At 39.1% G+C, this 24115-nt stretch overlaps 1 protein-coding gene across 1 annotated transcript in view; it reads left to right on the forward strand.

Moving 5' to 3' along the window:
• Positions 1–24115, forward strand: part of SLC9A9 (solute carrier family 9 member A9) — a 588021-nt gene that overhangs the window by 13389 nt on the left and 550517 nt on the right. The window contains exon 2 of the mRNA XM_002759520.7: positions 2219–2421. Coding sequence (XP_002759566.1) covers positions 2219–2421 — 203 coding nt within the window. The remainder of the gene's footprint in view (positions 1–2218; positions 2422–24115) is intronic.

Below are 24115 nucleotides of genomic sequence, written 5' to 3' on the forward strand. Positions count from 1 at the left end.
ACCCTTGGAGGGCCAAAGCCTTTTGACAAGTGTGTTAATTTGGGTCCTCCAAGAAGCAGATGCTAGCAAGAGATTAGTTGTACAAAAGGTTTTCTTTCCTTTGAGAGAATGTGGGAAGTAAGCCTGAGGATGTCAGGACAACTGTCAGGTTTTGATGCAGGCCCAATCCTGTGAAGAGAGGAAAGGAAGGAAAGCTGGGTAGGAAATCTTTAGGCTGTGGTGCAATTCTAAGAAAAGTTTGGCAAGATTAACAATAGGTCCTTGAGCCATGGTTGCCCTTCAGAGGAGTCCCCATCTCCCTGCCTTAGTATCCCTGCTGTGTTGTCACTGGGTAGGAGCCTGACCTCAGTGTGAAAGTCACTCAGTGTGGATTTCAGAGCACAGAAGCTGAGACCATTGGTCAATTCCCTCCTCAGAGTGGGAGATCTATCTGAGAGACACACTTTCATGGATATTACATCTGCTCGCCTCTGGCGGCAAGCAGCTTCTTCCGTTCACTTCAGTGTGCTTCTTCTCTAAGGATGAGGCCAGAGCTGGTGCAGAGGGACAGGCAAGGACATTTAGGTTTGGATGCCTTGTGTGAATTTAACCACACTGGGCACTAGGCTGTCACTATTATGACAAAGACTTGCTTTCTCTGCTTGGGAAGTAATAGTGGACACTTCGTGTTTATTTCTTGTTATTTCATTGAAAGCATTTTGTAAAAAAAAAAAAAAAAAGTGGCTCACCCACTGGAAATTTCAAATGACATTAATATGGGTTCTTTCCATTTAGGCCCCATGCACACAGTATCTTGTGCTTTGCTTCTTTGTAGAAGTAGAAAGATCAGTAATGGTGTCACTCATGGTACTTGCTGAATAACTTTTAGGAGGCAAAGTGTAATGGTGTCACTCATGGTACTTGCTGAATAATCCTTTCAAGGCAAAGTGTGTTGAAAAAATGACGTTCTTATGCAAGCACCCTAAAACCACTTCGAGTGTAGATGATTTTTCTTCCCTTCTTGCTCCTGACTAGTTTTATTGTTGTCATTCAACACTGAGCATGGAAGGTCGCCTACCGTGCTGTGGTAGATCAAGCACTCTGAGGCTTACATGTCTATCACTCATTTCTCTTGGACCCGGAGATTAGGATAGAAATTTTTTTAACTCTTCTAGAGGAGTCAAACACGGGAGCAGGAATAATAAAATAAAAATATTCTGGAAAGGAATCTGTTTGCATTCTCATCTCTCACTCTGATTAGTTCTCACATTGTTGCCAAAGTGATAGTTCTTACAAGAAAGTCTGATTGTTTTACTCTGCACCTGAAACATTTCAATAGTTCTACTTTACCATTGGGTTAAAAATCAAAACCTCTCAGCATGACGGAGGGATCCTCTTTCTGACCTGGCCCTGCCTATGGTCTAGGTCTAGATTCTCTCTCTCTTTCTCTATGTTTATTCTCTCTTTAAACCACAAGTGACTTTCTAAATGTGCCAGATTTCTTATGTCTTTCAGTGTGTATGCATTGTGTAGTAAGGTTATCACTAGTGATTTCTTACACAGCACCCCAACGTAGCAGTGGCTTTGTACGACAGAAGTTACTTTTTATTCACATACCAGTCCAATGCAGGGATTCCTTGTTGGTGGATGGTTTTCCTCCACTTAGGAACCCAGGCTTTTTTAGTCCTTTGGCACTGTCTATATTTAAAACCTTTGATTCCTTCTCACCCAGCTGATGGTTGGGAAGAGAAGAGAACTCACCTACATCCTCCATGCTGTGGCCTGAAAGTGACACACTCCACTTTGCTAATATTCCATTTGTGAGAACCAGAGTGGAATATTAGCAAAAAAATTTGTGCTGATCTCTGGACCAGAAGCACTCCCAGGGGAATTCTATCTCCTAACTGATTAGAGGACTCAGTGTCTATCACAGAGCAAAGGTTTCCTTGAAGTATTTGGATGGATAGGAGGAGTGAGGTATCTTTTCTCTCCAAAATTGGTAGGTCTATTAGGAAGAAAAAAATGGGAAGATATGCTGAGTCTTCAAGCAGTGGTACTCACTACAAATGTTTTAACACTATATTGTGTTGAACTGGTATCCATGCAAGAGTGAACACTTAACCAGGAAATAACCTAACACTTTCTCCTGCCACTTCTGAAGGTTCCAGATTATATAAGTTTCCAATAGTGACATTTTACATTGCCTTCCTCTAGTACCATTATTTATTTTTTTTTTTAGGCCTCATAATGGGACTAATTTTACGATATGCTACAGCACCAACTGATGTTGAAAGTGGAACTGTGTATGATTGTGTAAAACTAACCTTCAGTCCATCAACTCTGCTGGTTAATATCACTGACCAAGTTTATGAATATAAATACAAAAGAGAAATAAGTCAGCACAACATCAGTCCTCATCAAGGCAATCCTATACTTGAAAAGGTAAGGATCCTGTGTGGTCGTATATTTTTGTCTTACAGTATAAATAATTGCATTTGAGCTTTTATACTTTAGATATAGTTCATTCACAGACACATACATATGTGCCTTTTTTTAACACCACATATTGGAGATGTTAATTGACTAAGGAGACAACCCTGAGTTATACTCTTATTACAAGCTCGGTCGTCTGTATTTTTTTTCCCTAGAGATTGGGAGAGAAAGGTTTCCTTTGTTCTTTTTCTACAAGCCACAGTTATATTTGGTTAAAAGAAAAGAACATTTAACAACTCTGCCTGTCCTGATGCTTGATTCAAGTTTTCACACGTGTTTGCATCACTGTTGTATATATTGCCAGCTGAATGTGCAGTTCAAATCTTTCTTAAGCCAAAGGGAAATGGAGTGGAATAAAAACATTTTCACTTGCAAATCTTGATCTAGGATGACTGGCTTCTGCTACCAATGCAAAACACTGGCCACTTGGCTATTTATAAATACACTGACATGCAGTCAGTCTCAAGAAATCGTGACTCTATTAGTTTGGTTAGGGAATCATTGTGAAATGACTCATCCTTTAAAAATAGTTTCATGATTGCAAATTTGTGAACTACTTCAGTTACTGAAAGGAAAACTTTCTTCCACTCTCAGGAATCTGGGTCAGAAATCAGGTGAGGTTACCTTTTGTGGTGCCTTGTACACCCCAGATCAGTCTTTTGAATAAGTGACTTCCTGTTTAACAAGTCTGTACTAAGAACCAGCATCTCACACCAGTTACTTGAGATTTTTTCAGGTCAGAACTGAATTTTCTGATATTATGGAAGTCCATCGTTTCACTTTTATCCCATATGTACTTCGTTTTTATGTTAAAACACATCTTTTTTTTTTCCATTTTAAGAGGTTTGGGGCAGTAGGGGAGGTACTTGGTCTGCCATTTTCTCTTAGACAAGGTGACTAATTTATAGTAATTGTTTTCATATTATCTTCTACTAGCACATTTTAAAATTAGCTTCCTCATAGCACTTGGTGAGGGCTCAGGAAAGTCAAACGAATTATGATATTAGCCTAAGTCAGACTCAGGAAAGTGAACTGAAGCACACAGAAAGCAAATTAGATAACGTATTTCTGAAATAAAGAGGAGCAACTTCTAGATCTGCCACTGCTTTGGGATTATCTGTTTTGGATGATCTCTTCCGTGTGTTTCTTTTTATTTACACAATAATAAAAATTATCTCTTTTAAAATAATTTTTTTAAACTTGCTAGCAACATAGGATTTAAATTAAGATACACTCTTGAGTTTTACCTTTGATTAGTACCTGGACACAAATGAAGTTATTTCTCTCCTCACTCTCTTACACATTTTTATCTGCATTTCTATAGAGCATTATTTCTTCAAGCTGGTTGACACTTCTCCTCCCACCAAATGCTGATAATTATCCGTGTTGCTTAGCAATTATGTTCTTGAACAGGATTGCCAATAAATACCTGATCAGAAATTTTGTTATTGAATTATTGACACATTTATTCCTTCATCGGCATCCAGAGTCAAATGTTTGCTTTTAAAAAATTAAGGCAAGAGATAGCGAGAATATCTAAGTTGCTGGAGCCCTCTTGGTGTTTTCAGTGAGTGCATTATACGTTCTACAAGTTCGGTACATACAACGTTTACTTGACCTTGAATGGCTCAAGTAGTTTCTAGGTGAACTTGTCAATCTTGGCATCTGGAGATGGCAGTAGGTGACTCAGCAACCTAAGTCCTCCTCTCATTGCCTGTATAGAAAGGGGTGTCTATTGATATACTTACTATATTACATAACTTTAAGGGGCAAAGATTTTGTTTATAAATGTCTAGAGTATGTCATAATACACATTTGCTGCTTATGTGCCAATGCTGGGGGACACCAGTTAATCTACAAAACTAAACAACCTGTAGCCTATCTTCCGTACTTGGAATTCTCCTTTGGGAGGCTTATAAGGAGGTAACATTGAGTAATGGTTACAAAAAAGTTAGTATTAGACAGATCTGCCATCCCCCTTCCATAAGTTTCTTAAGCTTCCTAATCCCCAACTTGCTTATTTGTGAAGTGGGGAGCTTAAAACCTGTTCTGCAGGATGGTTTTAATGTTTAAGTGAGATGATGTATATAAAGTGCCTGGCTAACATGGGACCTTCACATTGCTCCATGATTACTGCCACCACTGCTACTGCCAGTACTAGTGCCACTGCACTACCACTGCCGCTGCCACTACCTCCGAAAATAATGCTACCACTGCTACTATTAGATAAAGTTTGAATGCTTAATATATTCCAGGAATTAATAAAATGTGTATTTGTTTTATTAATTTATTTAACATTCATTTGGGGAGATAAGACCAATGTATAATAGATACTGGTATATAATTCAGTCCTAAGTTGTATCATATGAATGATGAGGACTATGAAATTTCACAGATTAGTTGTCACAGATACTTGAGCTTGTTATATAGGCTTCTTGGGGAGGTGGCACTTGAGAAGGGCTTTGGGTAGGCAGTGGGAATTGAACTCAGAAAGGCTGTCAGGGCAAGGTGGATTGGAAGGTGAGACAGCAGTGAGTGACTGTCGAGGTAAGAACTGAAGAGGGCTTCATGAAAGTCCTGGGTGCTTTGGACCATCAGAGTCTGCTTGATTTGTAGAAGTAGTGTGAAGAGAAGAGTCTAAGATTCTAGGATTTTAAGCCTGGATGAAAAAAGATGAGGTTTGTAGGGTACAAGTTTGGGGAGGAAAGAAGACTTGAGGAAGGGGTGGGTGAAAATGCCCTGAGTCTGCATATCGATATCACCTAATTTAGAGCGAGAAAGAGACCTGACATCATTATATTGAATCTCATCACTTTATGGATGGGCAAAACAATAAATTAAGCACTAAAATCAATTTAAGTCAGTGGTTCCCAAACTGTCTGTACTTTGGAATTATTGGGAAGCTTCTAAACATACTGATGACTGTGTTCTGTTTCTGGGTTTGTGATTTGACTGATTTAGGGGGTAGTAAGAGTTGTGGAATTTTGAGAAGATCGCCAAGGTGATTCTAAGAGCAAATGAGTTGGGGATTTAAGTCCTACTTCAAGTCCCAGGGAAATGGTGAGGAGAGAGATGCCATTTTTGTTCTTCTTTACTTCACATCCACTGCTGCAGATGTTCCAGTCCCTTTTATTTCATTCATTCAACACACCAAGAACTTCCTTGCTTCAGGACCTCTGTCCCTGTCATTCTTTTCACCTAAAATGGCCTCACTTCTACTCTTTGAATATCAACCTCCTTCACATCCCTAGAGTTTTGGCTTGAAATACCATCCTTCAGAGAGGGCTTGCCCTGCCATTTTCTCATGCTGTGTCCTCCCTCCCTCCCTCCCTCCCTCCCTCCCTTCTCTCTCTCTCTCTCTCTCTCTCTCTCTGTGTGTGTGTGTGTGTGTGTGTGTGTGTGTGTGTTGGGGGGGTGCCTGTCTCTTTCTCTTATTTCCTAGTAATTGACACCATCTGAAATTATACATTTATTTACTTGCTTTTTGTTTATCAGCATTCTTACATTGCTTATTGTTCACTAGACTGCAAACTTCACAAAGGCAAGGACCATACCTCTTTTATTGACCAATGTATCCCCAAAGCCTATCCTGGTGCTCTATGCCTAATAACTGCTAATAATGAATGCATGAATAGATAATTGAATGAATCTGAGTTCTTGGCAGAGCACCTATGGCTGGAGAAATATACAGTATTTGGAAAATATCATCATTCTTAGAGTTGGTAGAATTGTAGTGTCCCGGATGCTTAATGCTTGTAGATACCTGAGACATTATTTAATCTTAGCTGTGCATATATGGATAATACATTAATGTCCAGAGAAAATACATGGCAGGTCCAGGGTTCCACTACTGATTAGAGCAGAGATAGAACTTGAATTATAGTGCTTAGTTCTGAGTCCTGAGTAAATTATTTTACCCCACACTAGTGGACAGGCTCTCTGGAAGGCCTCATGGAAAGAGAAGGGCAGGGTACCTGGGGCTGAGACCTAGGGAGTTTCACAGTTAGACAGGCAGAAGGAGATGACCAGAGCTGGAAAGAGTGCAGGGAGGTCAGTTGAGGAAGAGGTCCAGCTCAATGGAGTAGGAGAAGCCATTAGTGTGATTCCACACTGGGTACTTTTCCTTAGTGATATATTTTAAAGTGAGTATTTGGTTTTTGTTTCTAAAAATTACATGATTTAAAAATGGGTTTTACTCTTAGAAAAATGAGGTTTCACATCTTGAATGAAATTTCCAACTTGGAGATTTGGAGAGGCTGGAATGAATTCTTGTGCTGTGTAATTGCCTCTTAGAAGATTTTATAAGAGCACGTGTATTTCTGGGATGGTTAGGCATTGATGTGCTTGGAGACAGAACTGTCTGGATGGCTCTGTAAGTTCCTTCCAATAAGAAGGTATAAAACTGGAACATATGAGAGCTGTCGGCATTTATGTAAATGGCAGTGTACCGTGATTTTATGCCATGTTTAAACATGTAAAAATTTCAGGAAACACCACATGCCAAACTTGTTTTGTTCATGCTCAACACAGATAAAAGTGTGGAAAAGAAAAAAAATATTTTCACTTAAAGATTGGTGAAAATAGTATTCTTCTATATATTATGAGCAGATGATATACTCAAAACAACCTTCTAAGAGGATAAAACTAGACTGTGTTGCTCTGTATCTATTCAGCTAATGTTTATAACACCATTTGTCAAATTGTTCTGTGTATACAGGATACCTGCGACTGGTTTTAACCCTTTAGGGCCTATATCCTATTACATGATAGCTTTGCAAACATTAATTTGTTATGTAATACTTAGGAATACCAAAATGTCTACCAAATATTTCTGGATTTTATGTCAACAGGAAGTTCCGAACCTGCTCTTGAAGAGAAGATGATAAAAGAACTTTCTTTCTCATCATTCATTTATTCTTTCAATACAAATGAACTGAGTCCCATCAATTTCAATTCTGAAATAAGATGTGGTCTCAAGGCATTTAGTAGTAAATCAGAGAAAAACACAACACGTGAATAAATGAATGAGTAACACTAAAGGCAGGTAACTAAGGGGTGGGATAACAACCACAGGCACCCAGAACAGGACAATATGGTCTCTTATTAGGGGTAATAGGTAAGATTTCAAAGAAGGGCAGTTGACCGACTCTGGTGATAGGGGTATGTGTGGTGTGTGGGGATGGGGAGGCATTCCATGCAGAAGGAAAAGCATGATATGAATGTGGGAAAAGGGGTAGATAACATTCCAGGAAAGAAAAAGCATTTCCATTGTGTTGACGTGTGGAAGACCAGTGAGACGTAGGGCTGAAAGGGAAGGCAGACCTTGATTTGGAAGTCCCTGAATGCCAAGCTGAGTAATGCCCACTCTGTTTGTAGTCAGAGGAACAGTGTAATGTTGACAAAAGCAAGGAGATTGTGTGCCTGCTGTGTAGAGGATAAAGAGTGAAAGCAACGAGACAGATGAAGCCTAGACTTGGATGGAAACCAAGAGGTAGATACAAGAAAAACGGGGAAGGAAGGCTGTGAAGGGCTTGGCCCAACTAGTCAGAAGAAGAGGAAAAACAGCTTCTTCTGCTACCTTGGTCATGTGGGTTCACTGCCTCACGGAAATGTGGTGAGGCAGAAATGCGGAATTTAAAAGTTAGAAGAAGGAATTGATTTGTAGAAGAAAATCACAAATGACAAATATGGTGGGGTTTTTTTGTTTGTTCATTTTTTGAGATGACGTCTTGCTCTGTCACCCAGGCTGCAGTACAGTGGCACAATCCCAGCTCACTGCAGTCTATAACTCCTAGGTTTAAGCAGTTCTTGTGCCTTAGCCTCCCGAGTAGCTGGGACTACAGGTATGTGCCACCACTTCCAGCTAATTTTTGTATTCTTAGTAGAGATAGGGTTTCATCATGTTGACCAGGCTGGTCTTGAACTCCTGACCTCAAGTGATCTGCCCACCTCAGCCTCTCAAAGTGCTGTGATTATAGGTGTGATCCACGGTGCTGGCCACAAGCATGGTTTTAAACTGAGGAATGAATGAATCAATCTATCTCATCCATTTATTCAACATTGATTTCACACATTATATGTTTATAATACTCAGTTGGAAGAGTCAGTGGGCCAGTTGGCTGGAAAGGTCTTCCAGACATAGTAATTTTTCAAAAAGTTGTCAACACAGTTAAATTTATACTTCCTATCACTCATAAATAAGTTGGCTGTAATGTAAAAAGGCAAAGGAAACTACCCAGCAAAAATTTTGCCAAGTCTTCACTTCCTGTGTGACAATTAGACACTATCACTTGGTAAAGGAAGTTATTTTGAAGTAAGTCACATTGCTGAGCAATCTGTCCTATCTATTGTTTCAATAAAGAGAATTGCAAATCTGCAAATAGGTCATCAGAGCTCATTTCACCGTGTTAATAATACTATGTATTTTAGAGATATTTTAAGGAAGCCCCTATAGAAACAGCTAATCATAAGACTTTTAAAAGTAATTTTGTTTTTGAAACAGTAAATAAGTACGTTAATTTTGTTTAGTAGCTTTAAATAAAGTCATTTTTTTCCTCAACATCTAACTTTTTCCTAATGGTAATTCTGATTTTTCAGCATTCAGAGTTTTAATTCTTATATATTTATTTGTAAACTACGTTTGCATTTTCTAGTTTTTTCCTTTACTTGAGCTTCAATAAGGCCAAAGGCAAAGCTTTTCCTATAAGAGGAATAGCTTGAGCAGAAAGAGTCAGTGGGCCATGAGATAAATATGTACTGTTAACACTAGGACACTCTTGGGGAGGATGAAGAAAGGACGGAAAAGAAATCCTAAAAAAAAATCTTTTCTAGGCACACCGAGAGAAAGCAAGCTTCATGATGATAAATCAGCATTGTAGCTTTGGAAAAGCATTTGTAGGATACTATCAATTATTCTTCCTTTCCACAGAGAATAGGGCTTCAAGATTTGTGTTTCTCTATCATGACAAGTCTTGGCTCTTACCACGTGAGATGATTCCAGATAATCTCAAGTTTGGCAGTAAATGGGATGAGGCTGTTTGGGCGAACTTAGCTGCTTTCCTCCAAAACCTTATTTAAGAGATCTGCTGTGTGTAAAGAAACTAAAAATTTATTTGCTTTAGCTGTATTTTTCCACTTTCATTCAAGTTCTCTGGCAAAATGTTGGCCTGTGAGATGACCTCAGAAATGTATTTAAAGACTCTAAATATTCCACATGGTTTTAATTTAGTCACTGAACAACACAGATTTTCTTCATTCCTTTAGTCATTCAAAAAATATTTACTTATTGAGCACTTGCCATTTGCCAGGCATTTGTTTTAGGTGCTGCAAGCATGGCAGTGAACAAAAGGAAGTCCCTGTGCTCATGGAGTTTAGCTTCTTGGAGGGGGATAGACAAAGGGAGTTCAGCACAAGCATTTGTAATCCAGAGCTAAGTGCAGGCAAGTGCTATGAAGAAAAGCTAGCAAAATGAGAGGATTCAGAGTGAAGGGTCTTTAGATATGTCCTGCAGAGAGGAGCTCACTTAGGTGAAGTTGGAGCTGAGACCTAAATGAAGTGGGGCTACACCATGGAGAAATTTGGAAGAAGAGAATTTCAAAGCAGAGGACAAAACTAAATGACAGTAAGTGCCTGCTGCTTTCTGGATGGCTTTTTTTTTCCTTGCCAGTTCTTTGCCATTTTATTCATGAATATTCCAAGATCATTTTGTCTATATAAAAAGTTTTAGAAAAAACATAGTTGTTGTGATAGAGAAGAGCAGAGAAGAAGGGAGGGATCAACTTGGAATAGGGGTTGAAAATCTAGAAACACAGGGACACTCTGCTTCTAGGGGCATGAGGTGCCATGAGGTACCATGGCCACTTTTGAGAATTTGCCTTCAGAATGCACCACACAAATACTAACTTCCAAATTTTGATTATGCACCCCACCAGTAAAATGCCCTTGAGCATATGTACCTGATATATGTCTTTTTATTTACAAGTTGGATGTAAGTACTGCTATATCAATATACTCTATACATTGTAAAGCAGCTATCAAACTAGAATTTTTTAAAGCAGATAAAATGAAATATAAACAAGTTTCAGTATGTCCTTTGCACTCCAAAATCATCCTTTCCACTCTCTAGGATATGGATACCTCATCTGAGAGATCAATATAACATCTTATATTTTATTAAAATTTTATTGTAACTATTAAATTTTTTATAACATCTGTCTTTAAAAATTCCACTTTTCTGAAATCTTTTTTTTTTAGTTTGTGGGTACATAGTAGATATATATATTTATGGGTTACATGAGATGTTTTGATACAGGCATGCAATGTGAAATAATCACATAATAGAGAATGGGATAGCCATCCCTTCGCGCATTTATTCTTTGTGTCTTTTCTGAAATCTTAAATTCTGTATTCTGAGTCTTGCAGCACCAGTATGCATAGGCTGCTGGACGGACATGAGGATGTTCTTCGGGGCTGATTAGCTCTGTGAGAACATTCCTCTTCACCCCAAATGTCCCCATACTACTCCATACTACTCCACTACAGTATCCAGGTCTTTTGTCTCATAGGCCTGCAGTCTCATAGCTCCACCTGTCATTCCCCTACTGCATTTTAGCTGAGTCATAAGTTAATATTTACCTCTATAATCCTTTGATTAATGTCTGTCTTCTCAATGTCACTTATCTACAGTCTCATTAGACTGTAGGCTCCAGGAGGGCAGGGACCAGGTCTGTTTTGTGGTCACGTTTATTCCATGATTCCTGGCAAATGGTGAATTCTCTGTGGACCTTGATAAATGAATGGATGATGTAACAAGGTATCTATCATTCTCTGCTTCTCAGTAGCTCCTTCTCACTGCTACTCTGTCCTGTCTTAATTGCTGGCTATTTTGTAACCAAGCATCTAGCACAGATTCCTTCTCAGGGTAAATTATGTGTAGTCTGTGATAGTTGTTTACTATTCAGAGAGCTGATCTCCAAATAATTGCGCAGAAATGGAAGGAGGCAGAGAGAGATGCAAGGCAGGGAGAGCGACTGAGCAAAGGACAGAAAACAGAGAGAGAGTGGAAGGGGAAAAAAAGAGATTTCCCATTGTACTTTAAGTCTGAGTAAATAATATTTAAAATGGATCTTTCCATTCTTTTCCTCATTGCTTTGCTCCTTCTAAAATATTAAACTGTGGCAAGAGTGCACATTTATCATTGCTGGTCTCCAGCGAGTAGTTAAGTTCCGCCCAGCTGCATTTCGCTGTTCTCTCCTGAGGTCATTAGGAAGCTCCTGGTTAGAAGCGGATACAGCCTGAGGTAGGCTCCACAGATAGCCGGGCACAGGAGGGGACAGGACCTGACGAAGCTGCATGTTCAACTGGTTGTCTCTTGTTGCCTTTTAAGCTTGTCCGTAGTTACAAAGTCTCCCAGCTGCTCCCTTCACATCGGTTTCTGATCACAAGGCTAAGTGGGCTCTGATTTATCAAGTTCTGCCCCAGGTTGGGGTGTATGGAGCAAGAATGTCCTGCAAATTCAGGTGATCTTCACCTTTCTTTCTAACTGTAACCTAATGGGTTCCTGGAAGAGCAGTGGACACTGAGGTAGAGTGTAGTGAGCAGGATGTTTATCAGGTGCCCTGAGATTGACAACTTTCAGTGGAAGAGGAAAGAAGCTTCAGTGGGTAGAGGGAGAAATGAAGCTGAGATGCAGGCCCAACAATTCTGTTTGCCTCCTTGAAAAGGTATGGAGCTAGAATGAGCCTTCAGAGTCATTCTCAGTTGGACTCAGAAAGCTAGGCCTGTAAAACACCAAATTCCTCTGCTCTTTGATGTGGGTCACTCTGGAAAGGGCAAGACCATGGGTGAGGTGGTTGTCTGCAGTCTTGGCAACCCCTGAAGAGACTGACAGCATTCCCTGCAGCAGGGGCAACATGACCGGCCTTCATCTAAGGGGAATCAGGGTGGCACAGCACAGTGCCAGGCATGCTGGGAAGCTTTATCTAGATTGGACTCCCGAGAACAGTACGTAGATGAGTTAACACATGCAGTGGAGTGCTGGAGCAGGTTTGTCCCAGCTTCTGAGAACTGATTATTAAATATTCAACAATTGTGAGAGCCTGTTGAAAACTTGAAATGGGCCATGGTAGGAGTATTTATACCGCAGAAAATGACAAATGCTACAAATCGGGGCTCGTGAGGTTTTGTTTTTGTTTTTCTCCACAAAGATGGTTTACAAGCCCATCAATAAATATAGGCTTACCTAATTTCATTTTTAGGAGAATTGGAAAATCTAAACACTTCTCTTTACACCTCCCCAGAAAGTCCTTTCCTGCTTGACAATTGTCTTGAAATTTTACTGTTAGAGCATCACATCTTCAGCTCAAACTCTGACTCCCTCTAAGGTCACATGGTGATGTGCATAAGGTTCTACAGTTAGACCTAATTGAATCCCATCTCTGCCACTCCTAGCACTGAGACCTTTGGTAGGTTAATTTCTCTGAGCATAGTTTTTCTTATCAATAAAGAAGGGATTATTGATACCTAGAGAGTTACTTTTCAGAACTAAACAGAAAAGTTATGTTTAATATTAGGCAAGCTATAAATATTCGTCTACATCCTTTTTGCCTTCCATAACATCTGCCCTTAATGGGCACATATTTCCCCTTGGAGTAAGAAGTCTGAGGAGGGCATGATGGAGAAAATTTGGTGTTGTGTTTTATTGTACCATTTTTCTAAAGGGGAATGCATTTTTTAAAGTGCATTTAAAAAATACGTATCACTTTAATTTTAAATCATGCTTTCTGCTGATTTCAGCACACACAGCTCCCTGTTCACCCCCATACCTTCAAGGGTGCCTGCTATGACTGTGGTCCTTGCTGACTCAGCTCTTCCCAGTCCAGCTTCCCCAGGCCAGTTGCTCCCTGGTGAGGTCATGTGATGGGGGAATCTGCATACACACTTCAAAGCTAAGGTCTGAAAAAGATAATGCCAACTCAAAAAAAATTGTAAGGCAAAGAAAGAAACTCTAGGATTGAGATGCTCCCGTATATCCTGAAGTGATAGAAAGCACTTTCTTTTGCCTGTAATACAAAAAATAATAATAATAATAATAATAATAAGATTAAGATCTATTCCAGACTGAAAAAAAAGAAATAATTGTTGATATGCAAGGTTTTAATTGTTTTGGATGCCTGGCTCCTGACTCCTGAGGAATGAATAGCTCTTGGTAAGATGCAGGACCAGGTCTTGTCACATGCACATGTTATTTTCTCTTCTCCTGGTATCATGTCAGTCTGAGGCTGGAGTCACATGGTTATGTCAGTACCACAGCTAGTGAGGGGTGGTAGGGCAACCCCCACAGGAATAGCAGGCCCACAAGGGACCAGCAGCAGCCGATCCAAGTGTGCAGAAAATGAGAAGGTCTGGAGTCTGGGCATCTAGGTCCAGGGATAGGAAATCCAGGATGTAAGGTACTGACCTTAGCAAAGAGTTTCACAAAGATAGCAAAGATGAGTTCATGCGTCAAGAATCTTACACAAAACATAGGAGAGTTTCTAGCCATTGGTGGTTTGTTGCCATGGCAATGATCTAGAAAACTTATATGGCCTTGATGTATTTGCATCCAATGAGGACAAATTCAGCAGTTGAGTGAGTGACCTGAACCCACCTGTGAGTAGGAGATGGGATACTGAAGTTTAAAGGCCAATCTCTGGAACCGTATAACTTGGATCAAATGCCGCTTACCAGCTGTGTGATCTTGGGTAGGATAATTAACCATCCTATGCTTCAATTTCCTAACTACTTTGTAGGGCCATTGTGAATGCAAATGAGAAAATTCATGTGAAGCACTTAGAGTCCTGTCTGGCTCATAGGAAGTGCTCAAAGTATATTAACTGTTAATTAGATGCTGTTCTTATCAACAAAACAATGGACTTGCAATTAGAAGCTATGATTTGAGTCCAGGCCTTGGCTGTTTACAAGGTAGGTAACTTAGAGCAAGTAACATACCTTGTAAACAGCCAAGGCCTTAACTCTGAGCCTTGGTTTCACCTCTGTAAAAATAAGGTGCACATAAATACTTAACTGAAAGGGTATTGTGAAGAAAAAAATGAGACACTGTGTATGAAGGAAACTTTAAAACTGTAACACCCTTATGGAAAGATCTTTTTTTTATTACTTACCGTTATGATTAATTGGCAAATAGTAAATGTACCCGGTTATAGGTGAGAAAGTCAAATCCTATCTTCAGCCCTGCCCAAATTATAATAACGACAGTGTATTTTCTTTTCCATGGCAATTTTTTATTTACAAAGCCTTCTTCTATTGCACTGTCTATTCAATCTCACCATTATTCCATAAGACAAACAGATATGATCCATGTTACAGACAAGGAAACCAGAGTTCTAGAAGCTTAAGTGACTTGGTCAAGTTTGACTTACAACAGAACTAGGATTAGGACCAGGGCTTCTGACTCCAAGTTCAATGTTCTTTCTACAACTCCATGCTGCCAAGTTCAATGTTTAGACATATGTAAATGTTTGGTCATAATTCACCACTTAATTTTGCCTGCAGTCATAGGCACTACCTACCTCCAATGAAATAACAGTGTTTATATCTGTCATTTTTGCATGTATAGTGTTCACAGTAGGACATTTCTAACTTGTAGCCTTTTAATGACTTGAAAAGTAATTGTAGTTTTTTCTATTCTCACAAATTCTCAATGATTATTTGTTATTTTTCTCTACATTGCTCTCCTATCACTGTTTCTCTGTAATTTAGTTTTGCTTCTGTGACTTTCAATGAAAATGTATATATTTCAGTGATCCTCCATTTTTTAACTGTATACAGATCTAGTTGGAGGGACTTGCCACAGACTTCCAGTAATTTTTTGAAACAATGAAAATAATAGGTTTGGACACTCAATGAGTGTTTATTGCACACCTGCTTGGTTCTGTATTAGGCCCTTTCAGATATTTTATCACACTTAAAAATCATGGCCAGGCATGGGGTGGCTCTCACCTATAATCCCAGCATTTGGGGAAGCCAAGGCCTGTGGATCCTTTGAGGTCAGGAGTCCAGGACCAACCTAGCCAACATGGTGAAACCCTGTCTATACTAAAACTACAAAAATCAGCCTGGCATGGTGGTGCATGCCTCTAATCCCAGCTAATCAGGAGGCTGAGGTAGGAGAATCATTTGATCCCAGGAGGCGGAGGCTGCGGTGAGCCAAGACCATGCCATTGCACTCCAGCTTGGGTGACAGAGCAACACTCCTTCTCAAAAAAACAAAGGCATAACAAGTATGAGTCTCCAGTCTTAGCTTTTTCTTATATTCTATTTTTCAGCTTTTATTATTCCTTGATCTTTAAAATATAATTTTTAAAATATATGTAATTTTCATTAATGATTCCATTACATTTGTAGAATAGCTTTGTAAATGGTAACTTTACATCAAGTTCATTTAGAATGACAGGAAAGTATTTTATCTGAAAGAATTAAAATGATCTCACAATTTTATATAACCACTATAAATTTTGTAAATTTCCATCCAATCATTTTACATATTTTTTTTTTCTGTGTAGCTTAAATCAGATGATCTCTAAAGCTTTGTAACTTGCTTTACTTACTTATTATAATAACCTAAACCTTCTCTCAGGCTTTTAAAAATTAAATGTAGTAGATGAAAATGTGCTCGATTTTTTTAGTTGTTTCCAAATTTTCACTAATATAAATAATACGTCAGTGAATACCTACCTGTATAAAATTTTTCCTATATTTTGAAACATTAAATAGGCTATTAAATATTAAATAGCTATCAGATAACATATATAAAATATTTATTAGAATCAATGTCTTCTGGGTCTTTGAAAAAGCGCTGGACAATGGCAGAAGAGCCAACTGAAATAAACGGGAAAAGGATTAATTACCAAATACCTACGAGTTTTCCTGGGACAATTGGCTAGCAATATGGCATAAAAAGAATTAGATCCCTATCTCATATCATATCACTATAAATATGAGATGGATTAGAGACTTAAGCAAAAATCAAACTATACAACTTTAGGAGAAAATATGACATCAGTATAGGAAAATATTTTTTAAAGATATCACCAAAAGCACAAATAATAAAGTAAAAATGGAATAAATTTTACTACATTAAAATAAACTTTTGCATGAAAAAGACACCAACAACAAAGTTAAAAGACAAAGTTTAAAAGCTTAAGGATATCATGAGAATAGAATAATGTATTTGAAATCTAAATAAACAAAGCAGAATAGTAACCAGATTATATTGAGAACTAATCATTAAGAAAAACTAATACTGAGTAAAAGAGATCAGAAAATTCACTAAGGAGATACCACAAAGGCCAATAAATAGGGAATACCTGTTCTTTTAATTAGTGAGAAAAAATTTTAGGTAAATTATCATGTGATATCATTTCATACTTATCAGATTGCCAAAAATTAGGCATTTGTCAATACTAAGTATTGGCTAAAATCTGGGGAAATACTCTTACACCTTACTGTGGGAGTGGAAATTGGTGTAGCCACTTTAATTTTAGTGATACCTACTAAAGTTGAAGATTTATATATCTCATACCCCCGCAGGCCCACTTCTAGGTATTTTTCACTTCTGGAGAAACTCTCACATGTATACACAGACTTAAGTACAAGAATATACAATGCAGCATTTTTAGTAATGGTAACAAGAGAAGGGAAAAAATCAAATCATGATATATCCATCCAATAGAACATTACACAGCAGTTTAAGTGAATGAATGAGATTCACTCCTATATTAATATAGATAAATCTCAAAAACTATGTAAAAGGCGAGAGGATGCCTTTTATAGTCAATAAATGTAAAAGGGTATTTATGATAAAATTTTAAAATGCACAGATATACAAAAAAATTAAAAATCAGCTGGTTGCGGTGGTACGCATCTGGGGTCCTAGCTACGTGGGAGGCTTAGATGGAAGGATCAGTTGAGCCCAAGAGTTCCAGGTTATAGTGAGCTATAATGGTACCACTATACTCCAGCCTGGATGGCAAAGCAGGACCCTGGCTCAAATATAATAAAGTAAAAATACACAAACAATACTAATTATGGTTTATGTACACACATATGAAATATATAAATATAGTAATGGAAGGAAGGGGCACTGACTTCAGGGACTTGATTACTTCTGGGGCTGGGGGAGAAGAAAGAGGAACTTCAACTCTGGCATATCACTTGAAACTTGTTTGAGGGGAAGTTAAGCACATACGTGTAATAAGAGAAAAACATCTCTGGTTTAGAATTTCCAAGCTCGGTGCTGCCTCTGAACAAGTTGGACCTCTCTCCATCTCTCTGGAGGATATTAGGTCCAGGTTTTAAACTGTTTTTGTTTGTTTGTTTGTTGTTTAGCAAAAAGTGCTTCATTCAAAGAAAATCTAACAATAAAAGGGCTTCCAAGTATGTCATACAGATGAGGTTGAAACTGCTCTGACAGGAATGGGCGTGGGGCAGTCGTCCCTACCTTCCATTACCTCCACTCTTCTCTGCAACTAGGTGGCCTCTAAGGCAGCTTCTCCCTTTAATGGCCTAGCTGTCAATGGCACTGGCTGTTAGTCTGCACAAGGTATAACCCATTTCCTTGACAAGTGCCTGCCACATACAAGGGTTCTTCAGCAAACACGTGGAGAAATGGAAGAGTGCTTTTTGCCATGAAACCATTCCCTAATTTGACCAGTCCACAGATTTGAATGTCTTGGGTAAAGTTTCTCCCCATTTTATTAATTTTGCTGCTCTTACAACTTCTTTAATTTTCTTAACTTATTTTTAGCACATCTTAATTATTTTGGCTCTTACCACTCTGTCTCCTGATGTCCTCTCCTGCCTCCTTCCTTCCCTTTTCCTCCTGTTCATCCAAGAGCCATTCATCAGGTTCCTGAAATCGCCACTGCTCAGCCTGCCCTGTGAAAAGGCCCAGAGCCCACTTCTCCTACGTTGCCATCACTCACCTTTTCCTTAACCTCCCGAACCCACTTCTTGTTATAAGTCAGAAATGATCAAAAATCACTTCCTAATTGTGAAACCCAAAGGATTTCCCATTGGTCCTTAAACTCCTTTATTCAGCAGCTGACATCAGAATAGGGAAGGTGGAGTCAACTCCTCCCCAGCCATTCTTTTGGTCAGCCAGGTGCAAAAACAGGTCCACTTTGTGGGTTGGCATTCTTGCATCTCTTTCTGTTTATTGAATTTCAGGTACATAATCGATGATTGGGGAAAGTTATATCTCAAATGCAACACTACAAAGTTATTCTGAAAAACTGTTTGTTGTTTATCGGAAGTTCCAGTTTCACTCCATGTCCTCTGTTTGTATTACTAAACCTGGCAGCCCTGCATCAGGGAGTGGCAGCTCCTTCTCATCCTCCACCTCTCTTGGGCATATTTCCGAGGGTGTACAGGCACCTCCAACTTAGTGAGCAGAAGCCTCCATAAGCCCTAAGCCTTTCTGACTCCTCTTATTCCTGCTGAGTCAGCCCCTCCCTATCCGTGTTCTCTCAGTCACTCACCCAGGTGCAAAAACATAGGTTCCTTATGGAGTTTTTCATTTTTTCCTCTATTTTACCCGCAAACTCTGCTAGTTCTCCCTACCATATATGCCTGGCTTATTTTACGGAAACAAGTGTTGAGTGAATGCCTCCTGGGCTTGTTTCTTTCTTTCCATTCTATCACAGCCACTTTCATTCACACTGTCATTACCTTGTGCTCATTCTGGTAACTGCAGCCTGACAATGGTTTCCCTTCATCCAGGCCAATCTTGAGGTCTCTGCAAACTAATCTGCACAGACATCTTCTTTAATATATATATATTATTTTTTTTTTACTAGATAATAGATTCACATGGCCTAATGTTCAAAAGATATAAAAGACTATGTGGAACTCCTGAAGATTCGTTCATTGTCATATCTTTTGCCTACCTGATGTTGTAGCCAGTGGATAAATAGACACAAGAATGAGAAAGATGGAAATCAAAAGCTATGCAGACTAATGGGGCTTGGTCAGGGGGCTGCCTTGCTCACCTTTACACCAGAATTAGAAAGACTTACATAGCCAGAGAGACCCAGCTGGACAGAATTGGCCTCTATGCTGGGCTCTGCTCTTACAAAGCTTGGGGGTGGGAGGAAGAAAGTGGGGTTTCACTCATCAAGCAGGCTAATTCCAATGTGAACAGAGGAGGGGGCTGACAGGCACACACTTAATTCCCCTTCTTCATCTCACCAATCAGACTAGTCACTCTCTATTCCCTAAAAAGGTGTGAATTAAAGTTGAGACCAGGATCAGGGTGTTAAAGCCTTTCTAGTACTCCCAGGCTGGTGTGCTGATGGATTACAGGTGTGTCATGAGAGAGAGATCTCTTCATCCTTGGACCAAAAATAAGCAGAGCCCAGACTTGTCCTCTTTGGCCATGAGCACCTTCATCAGAACCCTAATTTCCTTCCAATTTAGCCTCATTAACCCAAAGTTATCTTTTTCTGTTTGTATCATATTGGGGGAAATTCTGGAATGTACTGCTTTAAGCAGTGGTCACTTCCATATTTATAGATATGAAACCAGCACAAAGAACATCACCCCAGCCCTTTACTTGGTACACACAGAAAATTCTTCAGCCAAACCCCCTTCTTCCTGCCACCAAGTTCTCCCCAGCCTTCCCCAAAGCAACCAATAGTTATTCTTTCTATACACAGGTAAATATTTTATGCCCTTCTCTTTTAAAAAAGTAATCAGATAGCCTGGGGAGAAATGCCAAATGTGGGTGAAGGGGAGAAGAAAAGAAAAGCACACTGCCATGTGTGTTCCTACGCAACTGTCTTGCATGCTCTGCTCATGTACCCCAAAACCTAAAATCCAATAAAAAATTTAAAAAACTAAAAAATAAATAAATAAATAAATAAAAAAGTAATCAGAAATCACAAGATAGGCCAAATACTTTAATAAAATACCATCAAATCTCAGCGGCTTAATGTAATAAATGTTTATTTCTTGTGCATGTCTCAATCCAGTGTGGCTTTTTGGATCAATGACGGGGCACTGGGTTCCTTTCCTGGAGCCATTCATGGCTCCGACTTCCTTTAATCGAGTGTCTCTGTTAGTCTCTAGGGATTCACAACTGCTGCTGAATGCTCTCATGAGCTGAAAAAGGAAGGAAGGAATAAAGCATGGAAAATCTGGGGGATTTTTAGGGACTAGAAAGTGATAAATATCATTTCCGTCCATATTCAGTTGGTCTGAACTCAGTCATATGGTCCCATCTGACTGCAAGGAAATGTAGTCTACATGTCTGACCAGGACAAAAAGGAAATGAATGTAGTAAGGCCATAGAGATTTCTGTTATACATGCCAGACATGCCGTCTGCACCTTGCTTTTTTGACTTGACAATGCATTTTAGAGCACAGTCATATTCGTTCATGGGCAAGCAGTTTCCTCAGCTTTTCTAACAGGTGTATTTAAGCATTATACCGCAATTTATTTAACTAGTCCATGGTCCAGTCATGCTCAATGCTTTGTTTCTTCCATTATTTCATCTGCAATAAATACTCTTGTGATTATATTATTTCACACATGTGTAAGCATATCTGCAGCATAAATCCTCAGGTGAGGTGTTGCTGAATCAAATGATATAAACAGCACTTTGATAGCTACTACTAAATTACCCTTCTTTGGAGTCATACAAATTATTCTCCAAATAGCCATCTTATCATTTAATTCTGCTTGTGTAAAATATCTCAGCATGTTTGAGTAAGTATAGTTGAATCCAATGGCTCTGAGGGAGGCCCACAATCTCGCTTGTATCCTCCGGTTGGGCTTTACCTTCCCCTCCATTCCTTAGGAACCCGACATTGTCTATTTCTGTTCCCCAAGTGTTCCTTGTACCTCCTATCCTCAAACCATTGTGTCAATATTTTCTTTCATTTAGATTCAGATCTAGTGAACTAGTAAACACTGTTTTTTTTTTTTTTAAGATAAGATCTCTCTCTGTCCTCTCTCTCTTGCCCAGGCTGGAGCACAGTGGTGTGATCCTGGCTCACTGCAACCTCTGCCTCCCGGGTTCACATGATTCTCATGCCTCAGACTCCCAAGTGCCTGGCTAACTTTTTTTTTTCTTTCAGTAGAGACTGGGTTTGCCATGTTGACCAGGATGGTCTCGAACTCCTGGCCTCAAGTGATCTGCCCTCCCTGGCCTCCCAAAGTGCTGAGATTATAGGATTGAGCTACTATGCCAGGCCAGTGAACACTTCTTGAAAAATAGGGCTGGGTACCAAGCAGAACCCTTTAAATTCATTATTACATATAATCCTCAGAAGCAACTAGGAAGTGGGCATTTTCATGCTCATAGTACAAATAAGGAAACTGAGGCTCAGAGAGGTTAAGTAAATAGACCAAGATCATCTAACTAGTATGTGGTATATTTTCATTAGGTTTTCTGAGAGAATTCTTTTTTCTCTCACTCTGGTGGTTCTCAAACCAAAGCATAACTTAGGGCAGAGGAAAAGAAACACACACACTTGAACTGTCTCTACATGTGACCCAAAGCTGCCTGTGCCAAGATATTTCCTTTAAAGTCTCCTATTTGTATTAAAAATGGATACAGATTTTTAATTTCACTTTTTTAATATATCTACATAAATTTTAATATTTTAAATTCCTTGCTACCAACTGTAACTGAAATCCCAGGAAGCTACCAGTGTTCTCTGTGGTTTGGGGAACTCTGGCCCACTGTATCCAGGGCAGGCAGGAAAACATGATTCTACATGTCAATGCCCCACAAATAGACTCTTAACCATTCTTCAAAATCCAACTCATATGCCAAAGTTTCCTGGGGGGTCAGCAAGCCCAGAACGGTGTCCCTGTCATAGAAAACTGAATTACAGCTCATCCCAGTGCCTTATACTGTATACACAGCGTCTTTCCTTTCTTGGACTATTCATGGAGTCAGTCTCTCTATAGCTTCAAGTTCTTTGCAGCAAGAAGAGAATAGTTAAATTTTTAATGAATCAAGCATTGAAGATAATTAACACATTATTGTTAACAACTTTTACTTTTCTAAAAAAAAAATCAGCAATTGCAAAATAGCAAAAGCCAACTTCTTAGTTCCAACTTCTCTCAAACACTTCTAAATCTTGCCTAAAATGGTTGTGTTAGCTTCATGTTTCCTTGGAAAGCACATGTTTCGTTTGCCCATGCATGTATACCCAATTCCCAGTGATAGTCCTGTCTTATTGATTGACACTGGGTAAGCCATTAATTTCTTCTTGTCTCTGGAAAATAGGGATAATTGCATTTGCCAGCTACCACTTGGGAATGTTGTCAGAATTGAAGAAAATGTTTTTAAAAGACCTCTTTGGAGGGAATATACTATACAAATCACCCTCCCTCACTAGGACGGTTATTTTAGTGCTCGTTTAATAGTTCAGTGGAACATGGTATTTCAGATAAGTCATACTGAGTCAATGAATTCCTTAATACTCAGGCCCATAACCTTCTGATGAACTTGGAAATTAAATTTCTACTCTTGGAAGTTTTCAAGTTATCTCTGTAAGTATATGTCTGGGCCATTGCTAGCCAATACTGGTGGACATATGAGATAATATTTAAAATTTGCTGCATCCTCGTGAACATATTGATATTTTTCTCTCTCCCATATTATCTTTAAGAATTGAATTTTAATAGTTAAAAATCTCACTGCTTTCATAAGACATACATAATATTTCCATCTCAGAGTGCAGGTCTGTTATCACACCTTGTGTAGTATCATAAAACATCTAAAAAGGAAATGGTATAAATTTTAAATTCTAGTAACCATCTATAAAGGTACTCTACAATTGCCACTAGCCACCAGCGTTAAAGTTAAAAATTCAGTCCCTCAGTTGCACTAGCTACAGTTCAAGTGCTCAATAGCTCATGTGGCTAGTGGCCACTGTATTGTATAGTACAAGGAAAAACATTTCCACCATCACGAAAAGTTCTGTTAGGCAGTGCTTGTCCATAAGATTTGTATCTTAAAAAGCTAATGAAGGACTTAAACTGGAACATTTTTATCTTTCTACTTTTCTCACCCATCCCTTGCTTAGATTTTTTTCTCCTCATGTTACGGTAAAATTTTTTTAAACTATTTGGGGCTTAAAAACAGCCCACCTCCGAGGCCACGATTTGACACAAAGTCTAGGGAGAATGACACGTGGAATTCCCATCTGGAGGTTAGTACAGCAGCAGATCCAGCCATTTCTGAGAAATTGTCTGGGTTTGGAGTTACTCCCAGAACTCTGATTTTGCAGTTCCTAAGCTTACAGCAAGTCTGAAAGGAACACAAATCTGTTTTGTGTATACAAATAAATCCTCGCATGCTGCATGCCATTCTCAGCCTGCCAGTTTCATCTGGCTGCTCCAGAAAATATAATTCAATAGCATATTAGTTAACCTGCTTGCAGGGAATGGGGCATTCTCATTATTGAAATGTTCTGGTTGAGTGATTAACCCGATTTTTTGCAGAAAAACTGCTGATGCGAGGGATTTTCTGTCCAGGAGGGTGTGTGACTGTGTTTCTGTCTTCCAGATGATCGCGGCTGCATTGCTTCATCCCTCAAGCACTCAGAAATATATCTCTGTGCTAAAAAC

Source organism: Callithrix jacchus, chromosome 17, assembly GCF_049354715.1.
Source record: "Callithrix jacchus isolate 240 chromosome 17, calJac240_pri, whole genome shotgun sequence".
Classification (NCBI taxonomy): Eukaryota; Metazoa; Chordata; class Mammalia; order Primates; family Cebidae; genus Callithrix; species Callithrix jacchus.